Source organism: Strongyloides ratti (assembly GCF_001040885.1).
Source record: "Strongyloides ratti genome assembly S_ratti_ED321, chromosome : X".
NCBI classification, from domain to species: Eukaryota; Metazoa; Nematoda; class Chromadorea; order Rhabditida; family Strongyloididae; genus Strongyloides; species Strongyloides ratti.
The window spans coordinates 3862913-3888151 of NC_037309.1; the positions used below are offsets into that span (position 1 = coordinate 3862913).

Below are 25239 nucleotides of genomic sequence, written 5' to 3' on the forward strand. Positions count from 1 at the left end.
ATTGTTCTTCTCTTTAGATACCTCGTTTTTTATTATATTACCTGTTCATACCTTTATTATAATATAACATATTATAGTGTAATTGGTATCATTTTATGCTCTGTTATATGTATATGTAAAAAAATTCCCACTAGTTTCATGGATTCACGATAAATAAAAATTATTTTTTATTCGACTCCAAGCATAAGAGAGAAAAAAAAAACTTTTTTTGGAATTTGACAATAAAATTACACTTATTTGATAGTCCTTAAAAAATAATGAATTTTAATTATAATCTAGGCTATACCAAACGCAAAATTCGAGAAGTTGTGATAAATTAAATTAGAATCGAAAGTAAACTTATAGTATTGTCAGGTACACTTGATTAATATTTTCTGTGTTTTAACTTTTAAATAATATTAATAATTTTGATTAAATATCATAGTAAAAATTTTTTTTTCTAATTTTATTTGAATAAATTTATTACTTCTGTATTTTCAAATATTTGTTTTTAATTTTATCAATATTTTATGCATTTGTAAATGTTATCTTTCTAAAACTTGTTGAAAATTTACATGTCAGTTGGTTTTATAATAATAGTTGATTTTATTTCTTTAGATTGTTCTTTTCTGTGTTTAAAAATTATTACTCTTTTTCTTTATGTTTCCCCATTCAAATGTTTCCAGGTGATTATATTTCATAATTTCACTAAGCATTAAATAAAAATTATTTTACAGAATTCTAACTGTTGTAAGAAATTTAAATTTATGAAATTTATAAGATAGAAAAGTTACATTAAAATAAATTATTTTTGGATAATGAAGAACATGTTAAATATTTTTTTAAAAAATGAAGCTTAAGTATTTTAAAACCAAAAAAAATTATATGTTTCTACTGTTGAATCACTTAAAAATTTAAAAGTGCCATAACTTTTTTTTAAAATATAAAAATACTAATATCTATCCTAAATATATTACATTTTAATAGATTTTTAATTTAAAAATAAATCAAAGTTACTATGTATATACTTTTATTATAAACATATTAATTTATAAATTTCATAATATTTTTTGATATTAACATTAAAAAGAATATTTACAATTGCTTTCATTAATCTTTTTAATAAAAAAATGAAAATAAAGAAATAGTTTATTAGCAAATTTTAATAATTATTAAAAAATAAATCAGTCAAATGGTGAGGAAATTTATTTTTTTACTATTAAATTAACAAAAATTACCCGTACAAACATGTTTTTGTACTTCTTCGTTTGCATTTTTAGTTTCCACCTTACATTAACTAATTATATTTTTAATACTTTAATGTATTAGTATTAGTAATATAATATATGATTATTCATATCTATCAGAATCATAAAATTCATTTAATTGATTTTTTGTTGGATTTGAACAACTTGTATAACGTGATAATCTATTAAAATACCTAAAATTATTAATAAATATTGTTGATGAAAAATGCATACCTTTGTCTTTGTTTATGAATCATCTTTTCTGGTACTTTCATTCGTTTTAATTGTCCATCCCATTCTAAATCAACTAAACCTCCAGCTTGCGCAATAACTTTTTTTACTCTATTTGCAAATTCAACAGCACTTTCATTTTCCTAAAAATTTTTAATAATTTTATTATTAAATTATTATACTTACAAATCTTGTCATTGGTGGAAGATACCATACATGACAAATTAGTGCCCATGATGTCATGATACGAAAAACATATTCACAATAACTTTGACGACTACTATTCCAAAAAGCATCACCAAATAATGAGTCATATTTCATAGCTATTGGATATATTGTAGCACCAACTTCAAAACTTCCCTTTTTAAACATCATTACAGATGTATTATTAATACATGTACCTTCAGGAAATATTAATATAGGCAATTTTGTTTCATCAGTTACATGTTCTTTTAATGTTTTTGAAACAAGTGCACGATCTTTTGCTTCACTTCTTTCAAACCATATATGACTACTTCCTCTGCTAAAAGCTCTTTGAAGAAGACCTAATAAACCACCATGTTTTTGGCCAATTAAAGCGTAACAATTATCAGTACCAAGAATTAAAACATCAATAGGTGATGTATGATTTGCTACACATATCCCACCTGTTTTTACTCTATATTGCTGATTATGAAAATGAATCAATGCTGTAACAGATCGTGCTAATGTTCTATGAGCAACTAGCATACATTTCTCATAAATAAGTCTTTTAAAACTACTATTTGGAATAAGACCTGTTATTGCTGTCCCAATAACAAGAATACCAAGACCAATAATGAATAAAACAACCCGTACTGGAAAAAGAATTGTATATCTAAAAAAGAATCCAACAATCCATAAAATGCTTAGCTTCCAATTAATTGAAAAATCAAAACCACGTGATGTTCTTGTTAACATATTCCAACAAACTAATTCTTCAGCTTCAAATCTTGAAGTTACTTCATCCTCTATAACAGCTTCTATTCCTGCTTTCATAAAATCTAATGAATCATTTATAGCAGCCCAACCACGACTATTTACAATTTGTTCTTCAACATCATCAATATAATCATCATCAAATGTCATTGTTGTTTCTCTTTTAATAATTGATGCACTTGAACCATGTCTTCTAAGGAGACTATTAGATGAACTAATTCTTGATAAACCACATTCAGGATAAACACCAGAATCAGCTTTAGGACTAATGTCACCAGGAACACTACCAACAGAATGTTTTCTTGATAACCAACCATTTGATGATTTATTATCTTCTTCTGAATTTCCATCATCATAACTTGTGACATTTGCACTATCATAATAATTATCATAGTCATTTTCTTCTTCTGTTTCACTATCACTTCCTAATTTTACTTTTAATCTATTGCGTAATGGTTTTTTATAATTCATTTTTGCACCCCATTCAAACATTAACATTAAACACTTAACATAAAATTCTCTTATTCCAAGTGATTTACCAATTGATGCAAGAAGAATAACGAGGAGAGATGTACAAAAAACTGGTGGTGTAAAAAATGCCATCACAAGGACAGCATATTCAAGAAATACTATCATCTTGCAATTATCTTCTATAAATATAAAAAAAAAAGAAATTACAATGATTTGGAAATAAAATGATAATATTAATCAGAATGAATTAATAAATATGTGTGATTAAAATGAACTTCTTAAAAAAACGAAAAACTATTAAATGTAATAATTTTATAAATGGTTAACATGTAGGTTACAAATGATATACTGAAATATAAATATAAAATGACATTTTTATAAAATAAAAAAAAAGAAAGGAAATTTACTATTTAATCAACTTGATTTAATAATATTATAAATATCTAATATATTAAAATAAATAATTTTTAGAGTAAAAATTTGTTGCAAAAATTAAAATAGTATAATTAATAAGGTTAAATAATAATAACAATGTTAAAACAATGTATAATATAATATAAAATAAATTTCATATTAAACTCTTTACGTAATCAGTTTGTGACATTGAAAGAAATATGACTTTAAATAAATTACATTTTATAAAATGGGTAGATAAGTAAATTATAAACTTAATACTACTTGAATGTATTACTTTTATCAAGAATAAAAAATAATAATAATATTTATATTATTAACATATATATTAAATATAGAAAAACTTTTCCCCTTTTAGTAATTATAATATAACAAAAATTGGTTATAAAAAAAAAAATTTTATTTTTTAATAACAACAATTGCAAATATAATTTCCTACTATTTATTTTCATGTTTTTTTTTTGTTTAATGGTAATGTTAAATTGCGTATGTATGAAGAAATTTTTATGTGTATATATAATGAAATAAAAATAGAATGTAATATAATAATAGTTTATTATAAAAATTTGTCTACATTTCGTAAAAAAAAGTGAAAATAGTTATTTTTTAACATAAAAAAAAACATTAAATAAAATGATAAATATAAGATGTATAGTGGTGTTATTTAAGAAAAATAAATTAAGTAAAATATTTGAAAATGTTTTTATAATTATATTTGACTAAATATGATAAAAATGATAACTTTTTTTTGGTTATTTTCACAATAATAAAAGATAAGTAAATTTTAAAGATTTTACAAACACTATTATGTCATAGATACATTGGAACAAGGTTTACTATTAATTTTAACAATGTTACTCTTATTATTACTTAAAATAAAGAGTTAATAAAGTAAATAATAAAAAAGAAATGACCCATGAACTTTTTTTTTAAATATAATATAATAGATAAATTAAAGAGAATATATAAAAGAATAAAAAAAAATATAACATTTAAAAATAGAAAAATTTACCAATATTAACAATGTAATATTTTGTTTTATTAAAAAAATATATGTATTGTGTTTATTTAAAATAAATATTCACACTTTTAAATGAAAACTATTTATTTTTGAAGAATCCCTTTATTGATACATATATGATTAATACATTAAATATAATTTATATTGCTTTAAATGAATATTGTTTGTAGTTTAAATTAATGTTTAATTGATTATCATTAATCTTATGAATAGGTAATCTTTGTACTATCATAAAAGGATGGGTTAAATAGTTTTCAACGACAAAATATTAAAAAAAAATGTTATATGTAAAAGATAAATATTTAAAATTTTTATAACTGAAATATTTAAAAATTTTAAGAGCAATATTTTATTGACCATTATATATATATATATATATTTTATCTATTTTTATCTAATATGATATTAAATTTCATACGAAATTAAAAATATTATGAGTTAAACAAAAATTATAAAAAAAAAATTGTAAATATAAATTGTGATTAAAATATTTTTTTTTTATTTTATAACAATAAAATACACCAAAGTATAATCTATTTATTGCTTATGAAGATAGGTATACATAATCACTTTATGATAAGCTTTTATAAAAATTAAATGATAGCCATTATATTTATTAAACATATATAAAAAAAATTATTTAATTATCAATCTTTAGTAAATTTTTATATCTAGTATATATTTTTTAAAGAATTTGACAAAAATATAAGTAATCATTTGAATGTAAAAATTATCAAAATATATCAGGATATTAAAAAATTATATAAAATATATATATGTATTTATCATCCTGAAATTTTTTTTTATGATTCTTGCAACATAACAAGGTTATAAATTCAAGTAATTTTGTTATATATAATAGTATGATTGATAAAAAAATAATTTGTTAAAAAGAAAATATATACTATATAAATTTTTTTTTCGGGACATAAAACCTATATGTATGATTTTGGTTTAATAATATTTGAAAAGTAATAGAAAAAATTTTTACCAAAATATTATATCATACATATTGATGTAAAAAAAAGATAAAAATTTTTGTTAAGATAAGTGTAAGTAATATTAAGTGAATTTCGTAAATAGTCACACCATAATAATATGGTACTATAATATAATATTAAAATGACAATATCTAATCTTCAAGATTTCTAAAAGCATTTGACATTTTTTCATAAAGGTCGTCAAAGTCTTTCTTAATTTTCTCTTCACTTTCTGTTTGTGGATTTTTGAATTTCATTGAAGTAAGTTCATACATCAATGGTTTCATATGATCTTCAATGACTTTCCATGTAATTTTATTGTCAGTTTGTGAGGTTGAGTCAACAGCATGACGTGCCATATCATAGAATCCAATCATATTTTTTAACATACCAACAGTTTTGTAAAATGGACAATAACGATCATATGGAGTATAACCATTTTGTTGAAGGAAATCATCCTTGATAAGTTTAGCTACTTCAAGAGTAATCTTATCAGATTCAGCAAGTGATGCTTTACCAACTAATTGTACAATTTCAGAAAGATCTTCTTCTTCTTGAAGGATTTCTCTACATTTAGTTCTAAGAGCAACAAATTCTGGGAAATTCTTCTCATAGTAATCATCAAGAGCACGCATATACTTACTGAAAAAAAAAGTCATTAGAAAAATATTTATTTTTTTATTTTATTATTTTTAATTTATTTTAATTTTTTTTCTTTTTTATAAAATTTTTAATCTAATGCTTAACAATATTTTTAAAATAGATTATTTATTAATTTTGCTTACATTTATAGTTAAATGAATTTATAACTATATTTTCAATATATTTTTATGTATAATAACAAAAAAGTATTAATTTTAAAATTTACTTGTTACCAAGGTAACAAATAAAAACTATAAAATCTTGGTACAGCCTATCTGAAACATTTTCTTGCCATCTACCTATTTAAAGTTAATTAAACTTTTGCTTTTATCATTATTCATTTTAGTTTGAAAAAGAATTTTATTTAATATTATTTTATATTTTAAAAAGCTACTTTTTATTATTATTATTTCAAAACATAAATTACAAAAAAAAAATTTTAAAATTATTTTTTAAAAAATTTGTTAATTAATATTAATTTAGTTTATATGCTTATAATTCATTATCAAAAGTTTATATTAAGAGTGTTAAGTATATTTTAATTAAATTTTATCAAAAAAAAAATTTTAAGATTATGAATAATATAATTGCTACTGAAAATACTAATATTAATGAACCACCTAAAAATGTTTTTGGGGTTGTACCAGCACGTTCCTCTGGTATATGGAGTTTTTTTATGCAGCTTTTAATTATTATCATATCATCTGTTGTTATAATATTTTTCTATATTTTTATAAATGGTGAACCAACAGCTTTAAATGGATCACAAAAATCTGATGGAAAACCATGGAATTTTAATGTTATTAATGAGGTAAATAATAAGTTTTATCTTTATTAATATATAATTATAATTTTAAGGTTGAACAAATTTTTAACAAAAGTAATAATTCAACATCAGATCCTTTTTTCCATCATAAAATGCTTAATAATGATACTACAGAAGTATTAAATGAATTATCTGATGCAGTAATTAATATTGGAGAGTTATTTCGTATTGAAATACTACGTCTTGTTGTTTATTCAGCATTCACTAATATCTCAATTAATGCTCTATGGTTTTTAAGCGCTATATTTTTATTAGCTTCAGTAAAATTTGAAATTAAAGATTTTGTTATAATTAATGGGGAATTTTTAATGTTTTCATGTTTAGGACATCTTTGTCATGCCGTCATTGTTGGAAGTCTTCTATTTTATATGAAAAAAAGTCATTGGCAAATGATTTTAATTATTTCATTTACAAGTGGGATTTTAATTTTAACAATAATTGCTAATTTTATAATATTATATTTTAATTGGATATGGTGCCGTTATATTTCATATATGAATGGTGACGATAATGTAAGTTTTTAATAATGCCATCATCTTTTATATAAGTTTAAAAAATATTTTTAGTGCATTTGTTTTGCAAAAATAGCAAAAATATGTAAATGTCGAAGAAGTGGCAATGCTAATGTTACCAGTGGGGAATATGTCTTACCTGTAGCAACAATTTCATCCAATTTACCATATATAGATGAACAATCTATTCGCAATTTTTCTAATTTTTAAAAATCTCATTTACATAAATCTATCTTTTTTTTTTAAATTATTTAACAGTATTATTTAATTTACATCTAATTTTTGTAATGATCTCTTTTTTTTTTAACTTTAATATTTTCTTTTATTTTTTTTTGTAGTTTTTAAATTTTTTTTTTTTAAATATTAAATAAAACATACCTGTAAGAGATAAGCCAATTAATAGATGGGAAATGCTTTCTTTGAGCTAATTTTTTATCTAAACCCCAAAATACTTGAACGATACCAAGAGTAGCAGATGTAACTGGATCAGCAAAGTCACCACCAGGTGGTGATACAGCACCAACAATTGTAACAGAACCATTACGTTCTGGACTACCAAGACATCTAACTTTACCAGCACGTTCATAGAAAGAGGAAAGACGAGCTGCAAGGTAAGCTGGATAACCAGAATCAGCAGGCATTTCTCCTAAACGTCCAGAAATTTCACGAAGAGCTTCAGCCCAACGAGAAGTAGAGTCAGCCATCATAGCTACGTTCAATCCCATATCACGGAAGTATTCAGAAAGTGTAATACCAGTGTAAATAGAAGCTTCACGAGCAGCTACGGGCATGTTAGATGTATTAGCTACAAGAGCAGTACGTTTCATAATAGAAGTGGTAACACCATTAACTTCCATAGTAAGTTCTGGGAAATCACGTAATACTTCAGACATTTCATTACCACGTTCTCCACAACCAACATAAATAATAGCATCAGAATTGGAGTATTTAGATAAAGATTGAGAAATAACAGTTTTACCACAACCGAAAGCTCCTGGAATAGCTGTTGTACCTCCTTGAACACATGGGAAAAGAGCATCTAATACACGTTGTCCACAAAGAAGTGGATAATCAGCAGCAAGTTTCTCTGCAACTGGACGTGGTGAACGTACTGGCCATACTTGGTACATTGGATATTTAGTTTTAACACCTTCAAATTCAGCTTCAATAACAATATCATCAACTGTATATTCTCCAGCTGGTGCTACATAAGTAACAGTACCATAACTATTTGGTGGAATCATAATACTGTGTTTGATAAGTTCATTTTCTTGAACTGTACCAACAATATCACCACCAGATATATGGGAACCAACAGATACATTTCTTAATGGAACAAAACTCCATTTCTTTTTTCTATCCAAAGCATTGGTACGTACACCTATAAAAATATAATTTTATAAGAATTATTATTATTTTTTATTATATTATATAATTATTTATTTTATTAAATTACCTTTTGGAATGTAAATAGAATTTGTATCTTTTGCGATAGCTTCCAATGGACGTTGGATACCGTCAAAAATAGATTCCATAATACCAGGTCCAAGTTCAACAGAAAGTGGTTTTCCAGTTCTTAAGACAGGATCTCCAATTGTAACAGCAGATGTTTCTTCATAAACTTGAATAGTAGCAAAGTCTCCTTCTAAACGAATGATTTCTCCTACCAATTCAGTATGTCCTACACGAACTAACTCGTACATAGCAGCACCAGACATTTTTTCAGCTGTTACGACTTAAAAAAAATAATATTATTAAAATTTTATATTTTTTTATAATAAAAAAAAAATATTTACCAGGTCCTGATACTCCATAAACGTATCCATATTCAGCTTCTTTAACTTCAGCACGGCTTGATGGGGCCATATTTTAATGTACAACTAAAAAAAAAGTGTTAATTTTTTTTTTAATAATTGAGGTAATAAATAATATTAATATAAAAATGATACAAAAAAAAAAAATTTTATCAATAATATAAATTAATAATATTTATATATATAAATCTACTTTTTCCAATAAATATTGAGTTTATATATATAAATATATATATGTATAACTCCAATAAAAAAGAATTATGACAAATTAATATTATATATTGAGGATGGACAACTTTTATAAGGTATGCATATAAAATTTCATGAATACTAATAATGTAAGATAAAAGATCAAGAAAAAGATCGATGTTCCCCTAATATTATGCTCTCAGTGATAGGGTATTTAAAATCGAAGACCAATGAACAAACGAGTGTGAATACAAACTTTCTTGTTAGGATAAAAAAATATAATATATGGTTAGAGAATTATATTTTTATGATAAGGAATATAATGTAAAAATAAATTTTTATTTTATACTTTTATACATTGAATAAATATTTTCAGTAAAAAAAAAAAAAGTTTTATCTATTCTTTTAGTAAATGGTAGTGAGCAAAAGACTTTTTAAATTGATAAAACATGCACATTTCTTTATATGGTAGTTTTCATTTTGTAATATAATACATTGAATTTATATAGTATTAAATTGTTAAAATTTATCTTCTTTGTAAGAAAATCATTTGTCATTTATAATTATTCCATTTTATAATGACATAGACGTAATATATAATTTTGAAAATGTTTAATAATTGATATTAATATATTTCAAGTATATTCTTTTTATTAAATATAATGATATAGTAAGTTAAAAGTTACCATTAAGTATATGAAATATTTATATTTTTTCTACAAAGAAACATTTGATATAGTAATATTAAAAAAATAGATAATAATAGATAACTTTTTTTTTTTTAAAATAATTTTTTTTTAAAAAGATAAAAAAAATTGAAATAAAAATAATTTTTATTAAATAAAGAAATAAAAAAAAAATAGTAAAGAAATTATAAAAATATTAATATGTCTGTAATCATTATGATTATGATATTATAGGGGAAAATTCAATTTCTTCACCCGTAATGATAAAAGAATATTTAATAAATTTAGTGTTCTTTTAAAATTTTATATTGACATCAAATTAATTAAAATTAAAAAAAAATACATATATATATTTGTCATTTTTTAGTTATAATCTTGCGAAAATTCTTGTATGAGTATCAATTTTAATTATTTAATTTTTTTTTTTGTAACGATATATATTTCTACATTTGTAGAACCATATTTGTACTACGTTTATGATGATAAGGTATATGAGCATTTTCATCTATAGTTCTTTTGTGTGTTCTACGATTTCCAAGAAAAAGAGAACGATATTTCTTCCTTCTTATGATAAGGTAGTCAAGCGTCAAAAAAAATGCTAAAAGAACAAAACATGTAATAAATGTATATATAGCCCAAGTTGGTATAGTCATGTTGATGATTTTTTTGTACAGATGCTTAAATAATAAACCAGGAATTATAAATCTAAAATTATAAAATTAATTTTTTAAATGTTATAGAGTAATATATTATTAAAATTATATAATTTAATATTCAATTTTTTTTTATCTTTAAAAATTATTTAATTTAAAAATGTAAAAAAATACAAATTATAGTTAAATTGTTGATAGGATTATTTGATAAAATATTAATTTAATTTGAATATTTAATTGAAAAATAGATTTAATTAAAAATGAAAACAAAAAGGTAACAATAATATTGTATCACTAATTACTGATATTCTAAATATGTGTACATTTATAAAATTTAAAAGTATATGGATAATAATTATTTTACATTCATTATTTATAATTAAAACTAATTATATATATACGAAATTTTTCTTTTTAATAAGTAATTTGCTTTTTAAGAAAAGTATCCTAAAATGAAAATTTCCTAAAAATTTTAAAAATGTGTGGGTGCCGAGTTTTGAAGTTGAGAGAATTGATATTATAGTTATATACATATATAAAATTTACATTTTGAAACAATTAATTAAAAAAAGAACTTAAATATAGTTTTGTTTTACAGAGAAGTATCAAATTATATTAAAAATTAATATTGCTTATTATTATACTATATCTATTAAATATAATATTCAATTTGTAAAAATAAAACATAAGCGTTTTTTTTTTCTATTAAAATTAAATTTTAATATAACCATTGTTTCCATGTAAAAAATAATAATATTTTCTTACTATTTATAATTTCTTAAAATGATTTTTTTTTTAAATTATAGTACAATAAAAAAATTTCAATGTAATAGTAAAATAATTATTATAAATTAATAGGTGTATAAAATATAAATAAGATGTTTAGATTAAAAATAAATGAAAAATTTCTCTCTTTTTATTTTAAATAAAATGATTTGTTTTCTAATATTTTATTAAGAAAAGATATATATAATTAAAAAGATATATTATTGACATTAACATATGCAATATTAACCAGATAATTTTTAAAAAACGTATTATTATTAATAGAGAATATATAATATTTGTCTGATAAAAAATTAAAATGAATCTATCTTGTACTATTAATAACATCATAAATATTATATTTAAATTATTCATAAATAAGAATTAAATTTTTATTCTGTATAGAATATTTTTAAAATAAATTAAAATATTATATTAACTTATAAGTAACATTTACAGTATGGTTGAACTTCAATAATTAAAAAAAATTGTGAATAAAAAATGTTTTTTTAAAATACTTTTTAATGTCAAATCTTATTTTATCATAACATAAGATAATTTTACCTAACATACTTTGACAACTACCTTTTTTTTCTAATAAAAATTAATTTATTAAAAAAAATTTATATAAATTTTATTGTTAGAAATTTAATAATTTGTAAAATAACATAATAAACTAAATTAAAAATAGAGTAAAAAAAAACTGTCATATATAAATGGTATATGTATTTTTTTAATAAAAAGCTAAAAAGACATTCTCATATTAGGAATCAAAAATGAAAAATATTGAAAGAAATAAAAAATATTTCTTATGTATATATATATGATTCTTAATTTAATATATTAAAATAACATCTTTGACTCTTTGTCTTTTAATTTATAGTTTAATTTAAAAATAAAAAAGATCATTATTAACAATTTATCATTTCTCATTGTAAAAATGTGAGTACAATATGTAAAAGCCATTAACTGTTTAATAAACCATTAAAATACTCCTGTGACAACCACTTTTGACATATTTATATTTAGCTCTGAAAATATATGTATGATTTTAAGCAAACACTTCTTATTCATTTCATCGAAAAACATTATCAAGATAAAAGATAAAAAGTAGTAAAGAAAGACTGGTGAAAATAAAATTCATGGTTTAGTTGATTGATAAAAATAAAATGATAAAGGGCATTCTAATAAATATTAAAATGTTATAGCTATGCAAAAAAATATTCTATTCTTTAAATAACTTTTTATATTTTTTTAATCAACTTTTAAAAGTTTACATGAAAGTAAAAAAAAGAAGGAACAAAAAGTGCACAAATCTATTAATTTTAAAGTAACAAATAAAGAATATTTGCAATAATAAATAAAAAAAAAATAAAATATATGCATATCTAAAAAAAAACAACAAATTTTTTTTTGATATGAAAAGGATTTTATAATAAGGAAATATATTTAAATAGATAAATATATATACATATATTTTATATCATTAGTATAAAAATTTGTATATATCGAGATGGTTAATTTTAAAGCTAACAATATTAATGTATGGGTAAATTAATGTGAATTTAAGAGGATACAATTTAATTAAAGTCCATCTTCAATCTGGTATTCAACTGATAAAGTTAATTTGAACGATTTTTTTTTATTAAACAAAATAAAGTCAACTTTGTTATATATAAAATGAAGAAGAGTAATAAAAATGATTATATATCTTTAAATATTCATGAAATTAAAGAAAAAAATAATATCAAAAAGAATGTATAAAAAAAACCTTTGTAAATATTATACTTTGTAAATAATTGAAAATGATAAAAAAAAATTATTTTAAAATTTATAAAAAAAAAGTAAAAAAAAGAGTAATTTAATATTAAGAAGAAATAAAAAATTTATGTAAATATTTTAATAAAATAACTATAATTTTACAATATTTAAAAAAAAACAGTAGTAATATAAAAACACATTATAAAATTATATTTGGTTCAATTAACATAGTCATTTTACCAGAAATTAAGAAATATATATATATAACTAAAAGTAAATTAAAAATAACTTTTCTTTTTTAATTGTTCTTTATAAACAAAAAAATTTTTAATATATTATTGAAGATAGAATAATTTTTCTTTATGAGTTTTACATAATTTTTTTAACTTTTTAGGTTCTATCTTTTAATTATAAGACTTCTGTCAAAAATGAATGTAACAACATTGAAAGTGAAAAAAAAAATGCACAAACCTTCTTTGTAAATTATATAAATAAAAAAAAAATTTTTTTTTTCTCAATATTTATTACAATAGTCTTATGAAAAGCAATTTTTTAGTCATTTTATTTTTGTAAAAAAAAAAATAATATTATAATTATATAGATAATAACTTTAAAACAAGTAACTCAAAAAAAAAATGAATGTTAAAAGAAAAGGAACTTTTTATAATGGGTTAATAATTCGTTTTGAATAATTATAAAAAAAAATTATATATTTTTTTATATACTATATATAATTATATACATATATTTATATTCCGGAATATGACAGTTATCAAGAATAAATAATAATAATATAATAATAATAATAATAAAGGAACATACGACATTAGTTTTTATCAAAGTCAATTTACTTTTAAAAAAAAATATATATATATAAACCTTTAAATATAGGTGTGAAAATTTTTATGTTTGGCAAATATTTAATGGTCCAATTTTGTTATGATTAAAAAAGAGGAAAAAAATTAGAATAGTGGGAGGATTTGAGATTAATAAAATGTGCTTTTCAACTTAATGTATATAATCTTTATAACTTCTTTTTTTTTCCTCAATAAAAAGTAATTAAACATTTTATTATAAGCTTTATCAAACGACATTTAACAAAAAACGTAAAATGAAGTAATATATAAAAGACCTAATTTTTATAACTAAAGTTATTACTTAAAAAAATTATAAGTTTTAATCATTATTCTTTTGAATTATATGCATGGATAATTGAATTAAATAATGCTTTTTTTTTATTATAAAATACTGTAATAACGTAGTGGATAAATAGTTTTAGAGAATATACTGTGATATTTTTTTTATTCCACTATAAAAAAAACAATAAAATAAAATACTATTTATATAAATATATTATGGATATATATATATACACATGGTTATCTTTAATCAACCATCTAATAAAGTTTACAATGATACATATGTCAAAAACCAAATAATATACTCAATAAATAAATATATAAATATAATGGAATAGTTTATGGAAACAATAATAGATATTTAAATAGATATATTAAAAAAAAAGAAGAAAAACCTTTAGTCCGTTTTAAATAGCCAATATTTGTTGATAGTATTCTTAAAGTGAATAATAAATAAGAATGATATAAGAAGAATAAATTATTTCTTTTTAAAAAAAAAGATCTACATTCCACAGAAGTTTATTTATAAAAAAAGATAGCACTTTCTCATTTGACATATTGTCCTTCTTGATTAAATTTTATTTAAACTATTTTACAACAAAGAAATAAAAAAAAAATGTTTTTAACAATGTATTTAAATCGTATTTTTTTAATATCAATTTATCATTTCAAGGAAATAAATTTTTGTTTATTTTTTTATACTTTAGAATGAATGTTTTGACAGAATAATAATAAAAATGAATGTGTAAAAAGATTTATGATATGATAAAATTAAATATGTATAAATAAAAATTTTTTTTTATAGCTAAAAAGTTTATTTGATATATAAAAATTGTTTCTTTAAGGTATTAATTGTATTTATTATCATATCTGTTTACTAAATATACAAATTTATAAAACTTCAATAATATATTTTTATAAAAAAAAACAACATTTTTGTTAAGATCAATGATTTCATACCTGTTATTTTATATGGTGATGAATGATTTAAAATAAAGACATAGATATATTATTCCCTTAGTCATTAATCGTAATTTTAAATGTTAATATTTTGTCATTTTCACTTTTATTATTCAGGACAACCAGTGTGTTATAAAAGTTTATTCTATAATGATTTTCTATCCTGATTCAATGTAATGCCTTTTTAAAATATCACTTTTATTATTAATTATATCTCTATATTGATTTTCATTAAAATAATTATAGTTTAACTGTATATATATGTATTATTTTTATGTAACTTTAATTTTAATATAAATTTGTAAAAATTATAATAATATTTACATGTATTATTTGATTAATGTTAATTCTTAGAATATAATATATTAAAAAGATACATATAAAAAAATTTTTTTTTTAAATTATACAACAATATGATAATTTATCTTTTTTTTTTTTTAAATTATAATTTATTATTAATCTGTAAATTAAGTATACAAAATACAAATCTGGTTTTTTGAAATCCTTCTTTATTTTTACTTATATGTACTACTATTTTTTCTTTCTATATAATTATCCATAAAGTATGAATTTACTTATTAAAATGTATTTATATTATATTAATATTTACCATATGACAAAAAAAAACCGTTTTTATTTATTTATAAATTTTTTAAATAATTTATTTTATTATATATATATATATATATTTATTTTTTTTGCAATTTATTAACATTTAAAATATTATTTATTAAAGATATATTGATACAATATACTATTACCTTTTTAATAATAAAATAATAATAAAGTTTGATACGTGATACTTGTTATCATTTTATAATGAATGTCTTATTGTTGATTTTTCATATATCCTCATTATTATAATAATATAACTACTACTTCAAGATAAATGTTATAGTTATTAGAATTACAATAAAGGCAAACGAAATTTCTTTTTGTATTTAAAATAACATTTAGTAAAATATACAACATATATATATATATATATATATATATACCTTCATATACTAGATATATTTAATTTTTATCATCTTTTAAGATTTTGATTTTAGTGGTAAATGCAAACAAACTTCCGTCTTATTTGTAAAGTACATTTTATGAATAAATAAAATAATTTAATTTTAAAATCAAAGAATAAATTTAAATTAAATTGTAATGTTATAAATAAATTACATTAAAATTATAGTTTTTATTATTATTTATTTATTTTTTTTATTTTAAATATTCATTCTTTATAAATAATATAAATTTTTTTTAGAAGAAAAAAAAATATAATTATATAAATAAATGGATGCTTTGGTGCCAAATACTGGTGGATCTAATGCATTTGTGGGAAAGATAATTCAAGTTGCTTTGGGACTTTTTGTAACAACATCTAATTTACAACATTATAATAATGAAATGATGACAAATGATCCATCTACTTTTAATTGCTCATTTGATAATGGTTGTAGATGGTCTTCAACAGGAACAGGAATTGATATATGGAAAATAGCTAAAGGAGAACCGGAACCATTATTATGGTTTGCTGCTACAGGGACTATGCAATTACCAAGTACGTTTTATATTAAATATTTGTATATATTTACTTTTATATATATTTAAAGGGGAACCTTTTTCATTAATTGAGATGCGTGGAAATGTACCGGATGCATTAACATCAGACCTTATACCATGTCAATCGGATATAGGAATGATAACATTTATTTATTGGTTAATTGGAGGAGCAAATTTTGAAATATGTTTATTAAGACAAAATAATGAAAAATTTAATTGTACAGGTTTCCTTCAAGTTCCAAGTATGCCAGGAAAATTAGCATTAAATATTCCTCCTATATCATTTCCATTTAAAATATCAATTATACCAAATGATAAACAAGGATTAATAGTTATAGATGATATTACATATACATCACAAGGATGTAAATATATACCAAAAAAATTTAAAGGGATAAAGTCTAATTTTTTACCAACACCTGAACCAATATCATACTTTTCTGAAACTACATCCAAAAGTGCAAGTGAAATAAAATTACCATGGACATTACCAAGTATTGAAACTACATCAACAACAATTATTTCAACTATTTCATTACCAATACAGGCAAGAAAACCAATTCATCAATTACCATTATCATTAAGAACTAATGCAGCTAAAAATATACGTATTTCTGAGAGACCAATACTTCCAAAATCAAATAATCTTGTACCATTTGTTAATTCAAGAAATTCAAAAAATTTAATTAAAATTGAACAATCAACAGATAGTAAAGAGGAAGAATTTGATTTATTAGTAATAGGAAATAAAACAAAACCATTATTTGATAAAAGAAAAGGTAAAATTATAAATGATACCTCAGATTTATTATGTGATTTTGGTGGTGATTTTCCATGTTTATGGGGACCTGAAGCAGGAAGATGGGCTATTATAGATAAAGGTGCTATACCATCTTTTGAGGAATCAAAACCTAAAGAACTTCCATCATATCCAGCAGGAATAGTTATTCAGGGAACATCTATGTTTACTAGTGATCCATTACCATGTCAAATTGGATCTGGAAAATTATTATTAAGATATTGGAGTAATGGAAATGTTAAATTACAAGTATGTGCATTGGGTTATAATGAAGATAGTACAACAATTCAATGTTCTGAACCATTAATTGATGAAACAAAAAAAAATGACGATTCTTCACTTGTTATATTTGAATTTAATGATGACATGATGGAACCATTTACAGTATGTAGTTTTTTTTTATCATTTTTTTTATAATAATATTTTTTTTCAGTTAAATTTAATTCCTGAATGGGAAAAGAATTCAAAAAATGAGTATTTAATTATTGATGAGTTAGCATATGTTGGAGGATGTGATAATGATGTTAAAGAGAATCTTCTTAATAAACAAATTAATGAAAAAACTACTCCAATAACAACAACATCAATGACAACAACAACAATGACAATTCCTACAACAACAATTCCAATAATTCCAACAACAATGATTACTGAAAGAGGTATTCATTATTGTGATATCTTAAATTGTAATTTTAATGGTATGTTCAAATCTTTTGAGAATTATTTTTTAATTATTAATATATATATATTTAAATTTTTTTTTAGAAGATGCTTGTCAATATTTAAATCATGGTTTAACTAAAGTTCCTTGGACATTAAGAAGTAAAGGATATGGTTATCCATTAACAAAACTTACTGATATTCGTCCATATCCAGGACAACAATCATTTATTAGCACATTACTTTCACCAGGAGATTTTGCTATTCTTGAATCTCCAAGAATTGATTTAAATCAAAATAATGTTATCTACTTCCAATATTATAGGTAAAAAAAATTATAAATAATATTATTAAAATTTATTTTTTTAGGCCATCTTATTCATCAACAATACGTTTATGTATTATTGATAATGAAGTGAAACCATTTAGAACAACAAATGCATTTATTCAATGTCCACCAATATTAAGAACATTAACACCTAAACAAGCATATTCTTGGCAAAATTTACATATTGAATTACCTCCTGGAACAGTAAAATTTTATTTGGTAGCACATAATATGGAAACATCTGTTGAAAAAACTGCCATAGCTGTGGACAATTTTAAAGTAGCTGTATGTGAAAATAAACAATCAGATTTTTATTCAGGAATGTCCAGAGAAGCTAAAAATAGTGAGTAAATAAGAAAAATATGATCTCACAACAAAAAATTAATTTATTTTTCATTCTTTCTTAGACGTAAAAAAATGCAAATTATGTAATATTTTTTAAGTTATTATTTATTTATTTATTTTTATAAAGTAATAATTAGTTGAAATTTTATAATTTAATTAGTCACACATAAGATAAGTTCTTTATTACTTTTATATTTTCTTTCATAAGTTTATAATTTTAATATTTTTAAATTAATTTTAAATATATATATGATTATATTTAATAATTTTATATTACACACAAATTTTACTTTTTCCTATAAAATTAGTTTTATCTTAATTGTTATAGTTAATTATTAAATACAGGTTGATACGAATAAGAAATATTGTTTTAATTAATAAACCCTTAATTATAAATTATTAAAGATTACTGTAAACACCTATTTGAAACACCCTGTATTTATATATTTATTTTCGACATCCCATAAAATCAAAATTTTTTTTTACTATAAATTTAAAAAAATTATATTTATTTATTATTTATTTTAAAAAAAATAATATTCGAATATGAGATAATACAAAAAAAAGGTAATCATTAAAGTAAATTACAAAAGAAATAAAATGAAATATTGGAAGTGGTTTGAAATTAAAAGAAAAAAAAATAATAAAAAATTGGAAATATATAAGAATGAAATTAGCCGAGAGACGATTGCAACGTTCATACTACATTTTTTTAAAAAAAATGTATCAACATTGAGATTTGTAAGATGGAAAAAAAAACATGCTAATAAAAAAAAATAATTTTTAAAAAAAATTTGATAATTAACATGTAAAGGAAAAATTTAAAGTAATGGGGAATAAAAAAATTAATTTTTTTCAAAAAAAAAAAAAATAAAAAGACTATTTTTTTTTTTAAATATAATATAATAATAAGAACAAAAAAAATTATAAGCTTATTTTGTATTATGGGTTTTGTTTGTCGAGTGTGTATATATATTATAACTTGTGTTTAAGTTTTTGTATGAGAAAAAAAAAATTATTTTTTTTGTATATATTGCTGAATGCATTGTGTAGATGAGTGGTATTTTGATAACAATTCCATGATATACTTTATTTCTTTATTTTTCCATTAATTAGAAGATATTATTATTATTTTATATAACAATATTTTAAATATTGTTATAAAAAAAATTTTTCTTCTGATTTAATGAGTATTTGTTAAATTGTATGGTGTTGATATGACATTTCTAATGTCTATATGTTCAGTTTTTATATCATCAATATCTCCTTGATATGAAGATTTTGAAGAAACATTATCAGCTGCTTCTTTTTTGCGCCATTTTGTTCTTCTATTTTGAAACCATACCTGTAAAAAAAAGATTTATTTTATTGTGTTATTTAACCTTTTTATATATAAATATTTATATATATATATATACAATAGATGATTGAAAAAAAAAATTTTTTTGTTAAGAACATTCTATTATTATGGTATTCCATAATTAAATAAATACTTTTTTTTTATTATATAAATTTTTAATACAATCATCTTTTTAAAATAGTAAAAAAATTTTGTATAACATATATATATATAGGCTAATTTATTGGTTTGTTAGACTATTGTGTTCCTTTATATAATATGACTACTATCGAAATAAAAAAAAGTTACAGTAATCTGTTTTACCATTAAATTATTCTTTTATAATAAAGAATAATTTCTATTATATTTATTACATATAATTTTAAAGTAATATAAATATTTTTTAATTTAAAATAATAAAATTTACCTTAACTTGACTTTCAGTCATATTAAGTTCAGCAGCTAAAGTAGCACGATCTTGCCCAGCCAAATATTTGGTTGTTTCAAATTTTTTTTCAAGCATAAAAATCTAAAATAAAATAATAATTATAAAATTAATATAAAAAAAAAAATAAAAAAATATTAAATACCTGTGTACTACTAAATGTAGGCCTAGAGTGTTTTTTTCCACCAATAGACATTGAATTAGGTGATATTTGTTGTAAATTAACAGCATTCCCACTATTATTATTATTATTATAATGAATATGATGTTGATAATTTCTAGGTGAAGGATTTAAATTATTTTTTGCTTGTTGTGTTATATTTATTCCTGATGTCAATTGTCCTTGTGCATATCCATGTTGTGGATTTACAGAATGTTGAAAAGGTTGAAATAATGAAAATGGATTCATTCCTAAAAATAAGATGTAAATATGAAAAATTATACTATAAGTGTAACATTAATGTTAATCTATATTTTTACTTTTATTTTCTGTTTAAAAATAATAACAAAAAAAGTACAAATTGTTTCTAATTTATAATTATTTTATTTGTCACTTTTTTTTTCTTTATTTTGATAATATAAATTTATAAGATGATATTAAAAGTAACACTTCCGATATAAGGTAGTATTAATGAATTATAATATGAATGATTAGGAAATGTCGACTATTGTATTATAAATTATTACTAGATGTTTTAAAGCTATAATTAATATTTACATGGATATTATTGTTTAATATAACTACCTGATTGCATATTCATTATCATTATAAATATATACATCTAAGGACAAGGTAAAGGTGCGACCATAATCAAACAGTTGATTGAGGGGAAAAGGATTATCATATCTAGTTATAGCTAATTAAGTATTCTTTTTAAAACATGTTTATAATATGAAAATAATTTATATAGGTATATATATATAGATATATATATAATATATAAATTAATGTTAAATTTAATATACATATTATTCACAAAATAGGCAAAACATTAAAAATTATATTATAAAGATGTTAAGGTATTAAAAAGATATGTATATACTAAACTCAATATGATTAAATTGAACTATGAAAAGAAATACAAAGATATAACTCATTTTATGACTTATTGTAGCATCTTTATTATCATACAAGAAAGTGTAAAAGATTGGTACCAATATATTAATAGAATTTATTTCAAAAGTAAATACAATTATAATATCTTCTCTCTTATTCTTTCTATTGTATGTCAATTTTTCAATTATTCACATTTTTTGGATAATACAGGCATATATATGATTATATATTATTATTAATAAATATAAACAACATCATATCTGATCTTTTTTATTTTTTTTTTTTTAAATTGTCATTTATTAACTTTAACATTTTATTACTATTATAAACAACTTTTTTTTTTTATTAATAAATTTTTATAATCATATATTAAAATGATAAAAATTTTTTGTTACATTCTTATGCACACGTCTTTCTTATCATAATACAAAGATAAATATATTGATAATAATTGTTATAATATCTATATTTCTTAATTTTTCCCTATTTTAGATAATAATTAACAGAAAAATCAAAAAAATTTTCATTTTCTTATCAAAGTGTACTTTTTGTTGTTAAATTTGATATAGTTAAAAGTAATGCAAAATTTAAAAATAAGTAATATTTTTTTTTTGTAATAATTATGGTTGGTAAATTTATGTTTAGATATTTTTATATTTTTCTTAAAACAATGAAATTTATTTTATGGTAGGTAAAAAAAAAAAGAATATCTAAACAATTGTTAAGTGTTAAAATTTTAACAATAAAAAGTATAATTGTTATTTTTTACATTTTTTTTTTATAAATAACATTTAAATATAAAAATAATTTGATGTGCAACTGTGTAAGAAAAAATAAATTGTTACAAAATATTGGTAAAATATATGATCGGCTTATCAAAAAAAAAAAAAAAAACTATTAAATAAATATAATAATACTATATTTAAATTTAATATAAAAAAAGCGACAAAACTTAAGGGCAATATTTTTTGATCTTTTTCTTATATTTTTGGAGTAGGCGGAAAATGTAACATAAAATATTATATAAAAATTTTCTTTGAAAGGAAAACAATAAAATGTAATATATATTTATATATATATATTTTTTTTTTCAATAGAATAAAAATATATTGCAACATCTTTTTTGAATAGGGTTATGAAATAACAAAAAACATTTAATTTTAATTGTCCTATTATGTATCAATATTATAATAAATATATATTTATGCCTATTTGACAGGAGTTTTGTAATATTAATAATTAATGCCATTTTTGAATGACAGAAATAAATATATTTATTTTAATAAAATCATTATATTTTATGTAACTTTTTTTTTGTTGTTGTAAAAATATAATTTTATTAAGAATGATGTCGGTGGATGTTTCTGAATAATTATGTATATAAATATATTTTTGTTAACTAAAGAAGAGATAGATAAATAAAATATATGAAAAGGTATCATTAAATTAGTAATTGAAAAAATAGATATAAAAGTAATAATTATATTACTACTATATATTTCAAAAATTATTTTTTAATATTTTTATATATTAAAATAAAAATTTACCTCTTTGACCATTTAATGGTTGCGACATTGGATAAAAGGATTCTGGGGTTCTTGAATAATTTGTTTCACCCATCTGTTTCATCCATGAATTCCAGTAACCTTGAGGACCAGAACAACCTAAAGGTGTTGAAATAGATGGTAATGATGGATTGTAACGTGATGTCTCTGATATTGGACCTGGTGTTGATGATGGTGTTGTTATATTTGAAGCGAGTGTTACAACTGGTTGTAATTGTTGAGGAATATCATTATTATTATTATTATTACTATTATTGTTAAGTGGAGATGTTGATAGGAAAGTTCTTGAATCAGGAAGTTGAAAAGCATTTGAATTTCCTTTTCCTGTATGTGATGAGTACATAGCTTGTTGCATTTTAAATAAAACAGCTAATGATGATTGGTTGATAAGATGAGCTAAAGAATTTGTTAAATAAGGATTTAATAAAGTAGCAACGTTAATATTTATCTCCTGTTCAGATGATGAGACTGTTTCACTGCTACTATTTTCACTTGAAATGTCTCTTTTTATTTGTAATTGGTCTGGTGATGGACTAAATATAATAATAATTAACAAAAAAATTTTTAATGATCACTGATAAACAAACCTTTTTGATTGATTAAGCGCCGCTGTCTTTTGGTTAAGAATGTTACTAATACTATAGACAGTTTTCTTATCTTCTAATACGTCTATCTTACTATTTTCTTTAGATTTTCCAATCACTTCTTCAAATTTTGGTGATAAATGATCCAATGAAGTTGTAGATGTGGACTATAAATAAAAATAAGATAATAAATATAAAATAAAAATTTAAGAATATAAGATTCAGTTATGTAATATCAGAAGGTATAAATGTATTGTTACCGCCCATTACTCATTTAACTTGTTAGGTATGATATTTCTATGGCAGTTGGTATAATGGTAAGAAGTTAGAGAGATTTAATTTATTAAATTGAACTTACATTAACAACATCAGAAATGTCTAAGGATATTGGGGGCATGTCATTGATATCATCCTGCCTATTATCATTATTTTCTTTCTCTTCCGGTGTAGTTTTTTTTTCTAGCTTTTCTTGATCTGGGAGGGTCAAATGCCCAAGTTGCCATACCGTTGTATTCATTATTCAAATAATAATAATAATAAAAATTATCTTCCTATTTTATAAAATGCAAAAAAAAAAGAAATTGTTATCTATAAAAAAAAAAGTTTAAAAAATTTATTTATGATAAGAGTTAAAATTGCATATTTCTTTTTTTTTTAACATAACTTTTGATAATATTTTTATATATGTATACATATATACATATATATATATATATATATTATTTTTTATTTTATTTTTTTTTTGATTATAAACGAAAGAAAAAAAAATTTATTAAAATGATTTTTTAAAAGGTACATCAATCATTTGTCTTATCTATATTATATATAAAAATATAAAAATTTAAAAAAAAAAATAAAAAGTATTATTATAAATAAAAGTATATTAATAGATAATCAAATATTTTTGGTTTCAAACAATTAAAATAAAAAAATTTTTTTTTTATAAAAAAAATATATATATTACAAATATACCTTAATTAGGGTGAAACCATAATAAATTAAATACTTTAAATTAAAAAATAATATGTAATAGTGAATATGATATAAAAAGAAGAGATAAAATATAAAATATTTATGATATTATATATGAAAAATACATCATATTTATTTGACATTTACATTAATACAAAGTAATTTTAATAAAAATATAAAATAAAGTCCATGTATAATAAGATCAAATTTTTGTTGAAGGGTAAGACAAGCATCATAAAAATGATATATTATAATGGTAAATAAGTAATTTTTAAGCTTCACCGTGTACTTAGTAATAAATATATATTTATATATAATTAAAAAGAATATCTTGTGACAAA

At 20.4% G+C, this 25239-nt stretch overlaps 5 protein-coding genes across 5 annotated transcripts; 1 reads left to right on the forward strand and 4 right to left on the reverse strand.

The window, feature by feature from the left end:
* Window positions 1–1329: 1329 nt before the first annotated feature.
* Window positions 1330–3050, reverse strand: SRAE_X000082800 (Phospholipid/glycerol acyltransferase domain-containing protein; the record flags this gene model as incomplete). The annotated part of the gene is made up of 3 exons (XM_024645219.1): window positions 1330–1420; window positions 1461–1600; window positions 1644–3050. 3 exons carry the CDS (start codon window positions 3048–3050, stop codon window positions 1330–1332), a joined length of 1638 nt encoding a protein of 545 aa, XP_024510699.1.
* Window positions 3051–5452: 2402 nt separating this feature from the next.
* On the reverse strand, window positions 5453–9146 carry SRAE_X000082900 (ATPase, F1/V1/A1 complex, alpha/beta subunit, nucleotide-binding domain and ATPase, F1/V1/A1 complex, alpha/beta subunit, C-terminal domain and ATPase, F1 complex alpha/beta subunit, N-terminal domain and ATPase, V1 complex, subunit A family and V-type ATP synthase catalytic alpha chain family and ATPase, F1 complex beta subunit/V1 complex, C-terminal domain and P-loop containing nucleoside triphosphate hydrolase domain-containing protein; the record flags this gene model as incomplete). The annotated part of the gene is made up of 4 exons (XM_024645220.1): window positions 5453–5942; window positions 7659–8661; window positions 8737–9015; window positions 9077–9146. 4 exons carry the CDS (start codon window positions 9144–9146, stop codon window positions 5453–5455), a joined length of 1842 nt encoding a protein of 613 aa, XP_024510700.1.
* Window positions 9147–10412: 1266 nt separating this feature from the next.
* SRAE_X000083000 (Hypothetical protein) lies at window positions 10413–10622 on the reverse strand (the record flags this gene model as incomplete). Its single annotated transcript, XM_024645221.1, has 1 exon — window positions 10413–10622. One exon carries the CDS (start codon window positions 10620–10622, stop codon window positions 10413–10415), a length of 210 nt encoding a protein of 69 aa, XP_024510701.1.
* A 5912-nt stretch (window positions 10623–16534) lies between these two features.
* On the forward strand, window positions 16535–18942 carry SRAE_X000083100 (MAM domain and Concanavalin A-like lectin/glucanases superfamily domain-containing protein; the record flags this gene model as incomplete). The annotated part of the gene is made up of 5 exons (XM_024645222.1): window positions 16535–16802; window positions 16855–17987; window positions 18037–18301; window positions 18369–18588; window positions 18633–18942. The coding sequence occupies 5 exons, from the start codon at window positions 16535–16537 to the stop codon at window positions 18940–18942; spliced, it is 2196 nt and encodes a 731-aa protein (XP_024510702.1).
* Window positions 18943–20119: 1177 nt separating this feature from the next.
* Window positions 20120–24443, reverse strand: SRAE_X000083200 (GTX/Nkx6B-like homeodomain protein; the record flags this gene model as incomplete). The annotated part of the gene is made up of 6 exons (XM_024645223.1): window positions 20120–20281; window positions 20703–20804; window positions 20866–21131; window positions 23325–23875; window positions 23930–24093; window positions 24285–24443. The coding sequence occupies 6 exons, from the start codon at window positions 24441–24443 to the stop codon at window positions 20120–20122; spliced, it is 1404 nt and encodes a 467-aa protein (XP_024510703.1).
* Window positions 24444–25239: the final 796 nt, after the last annotated feature.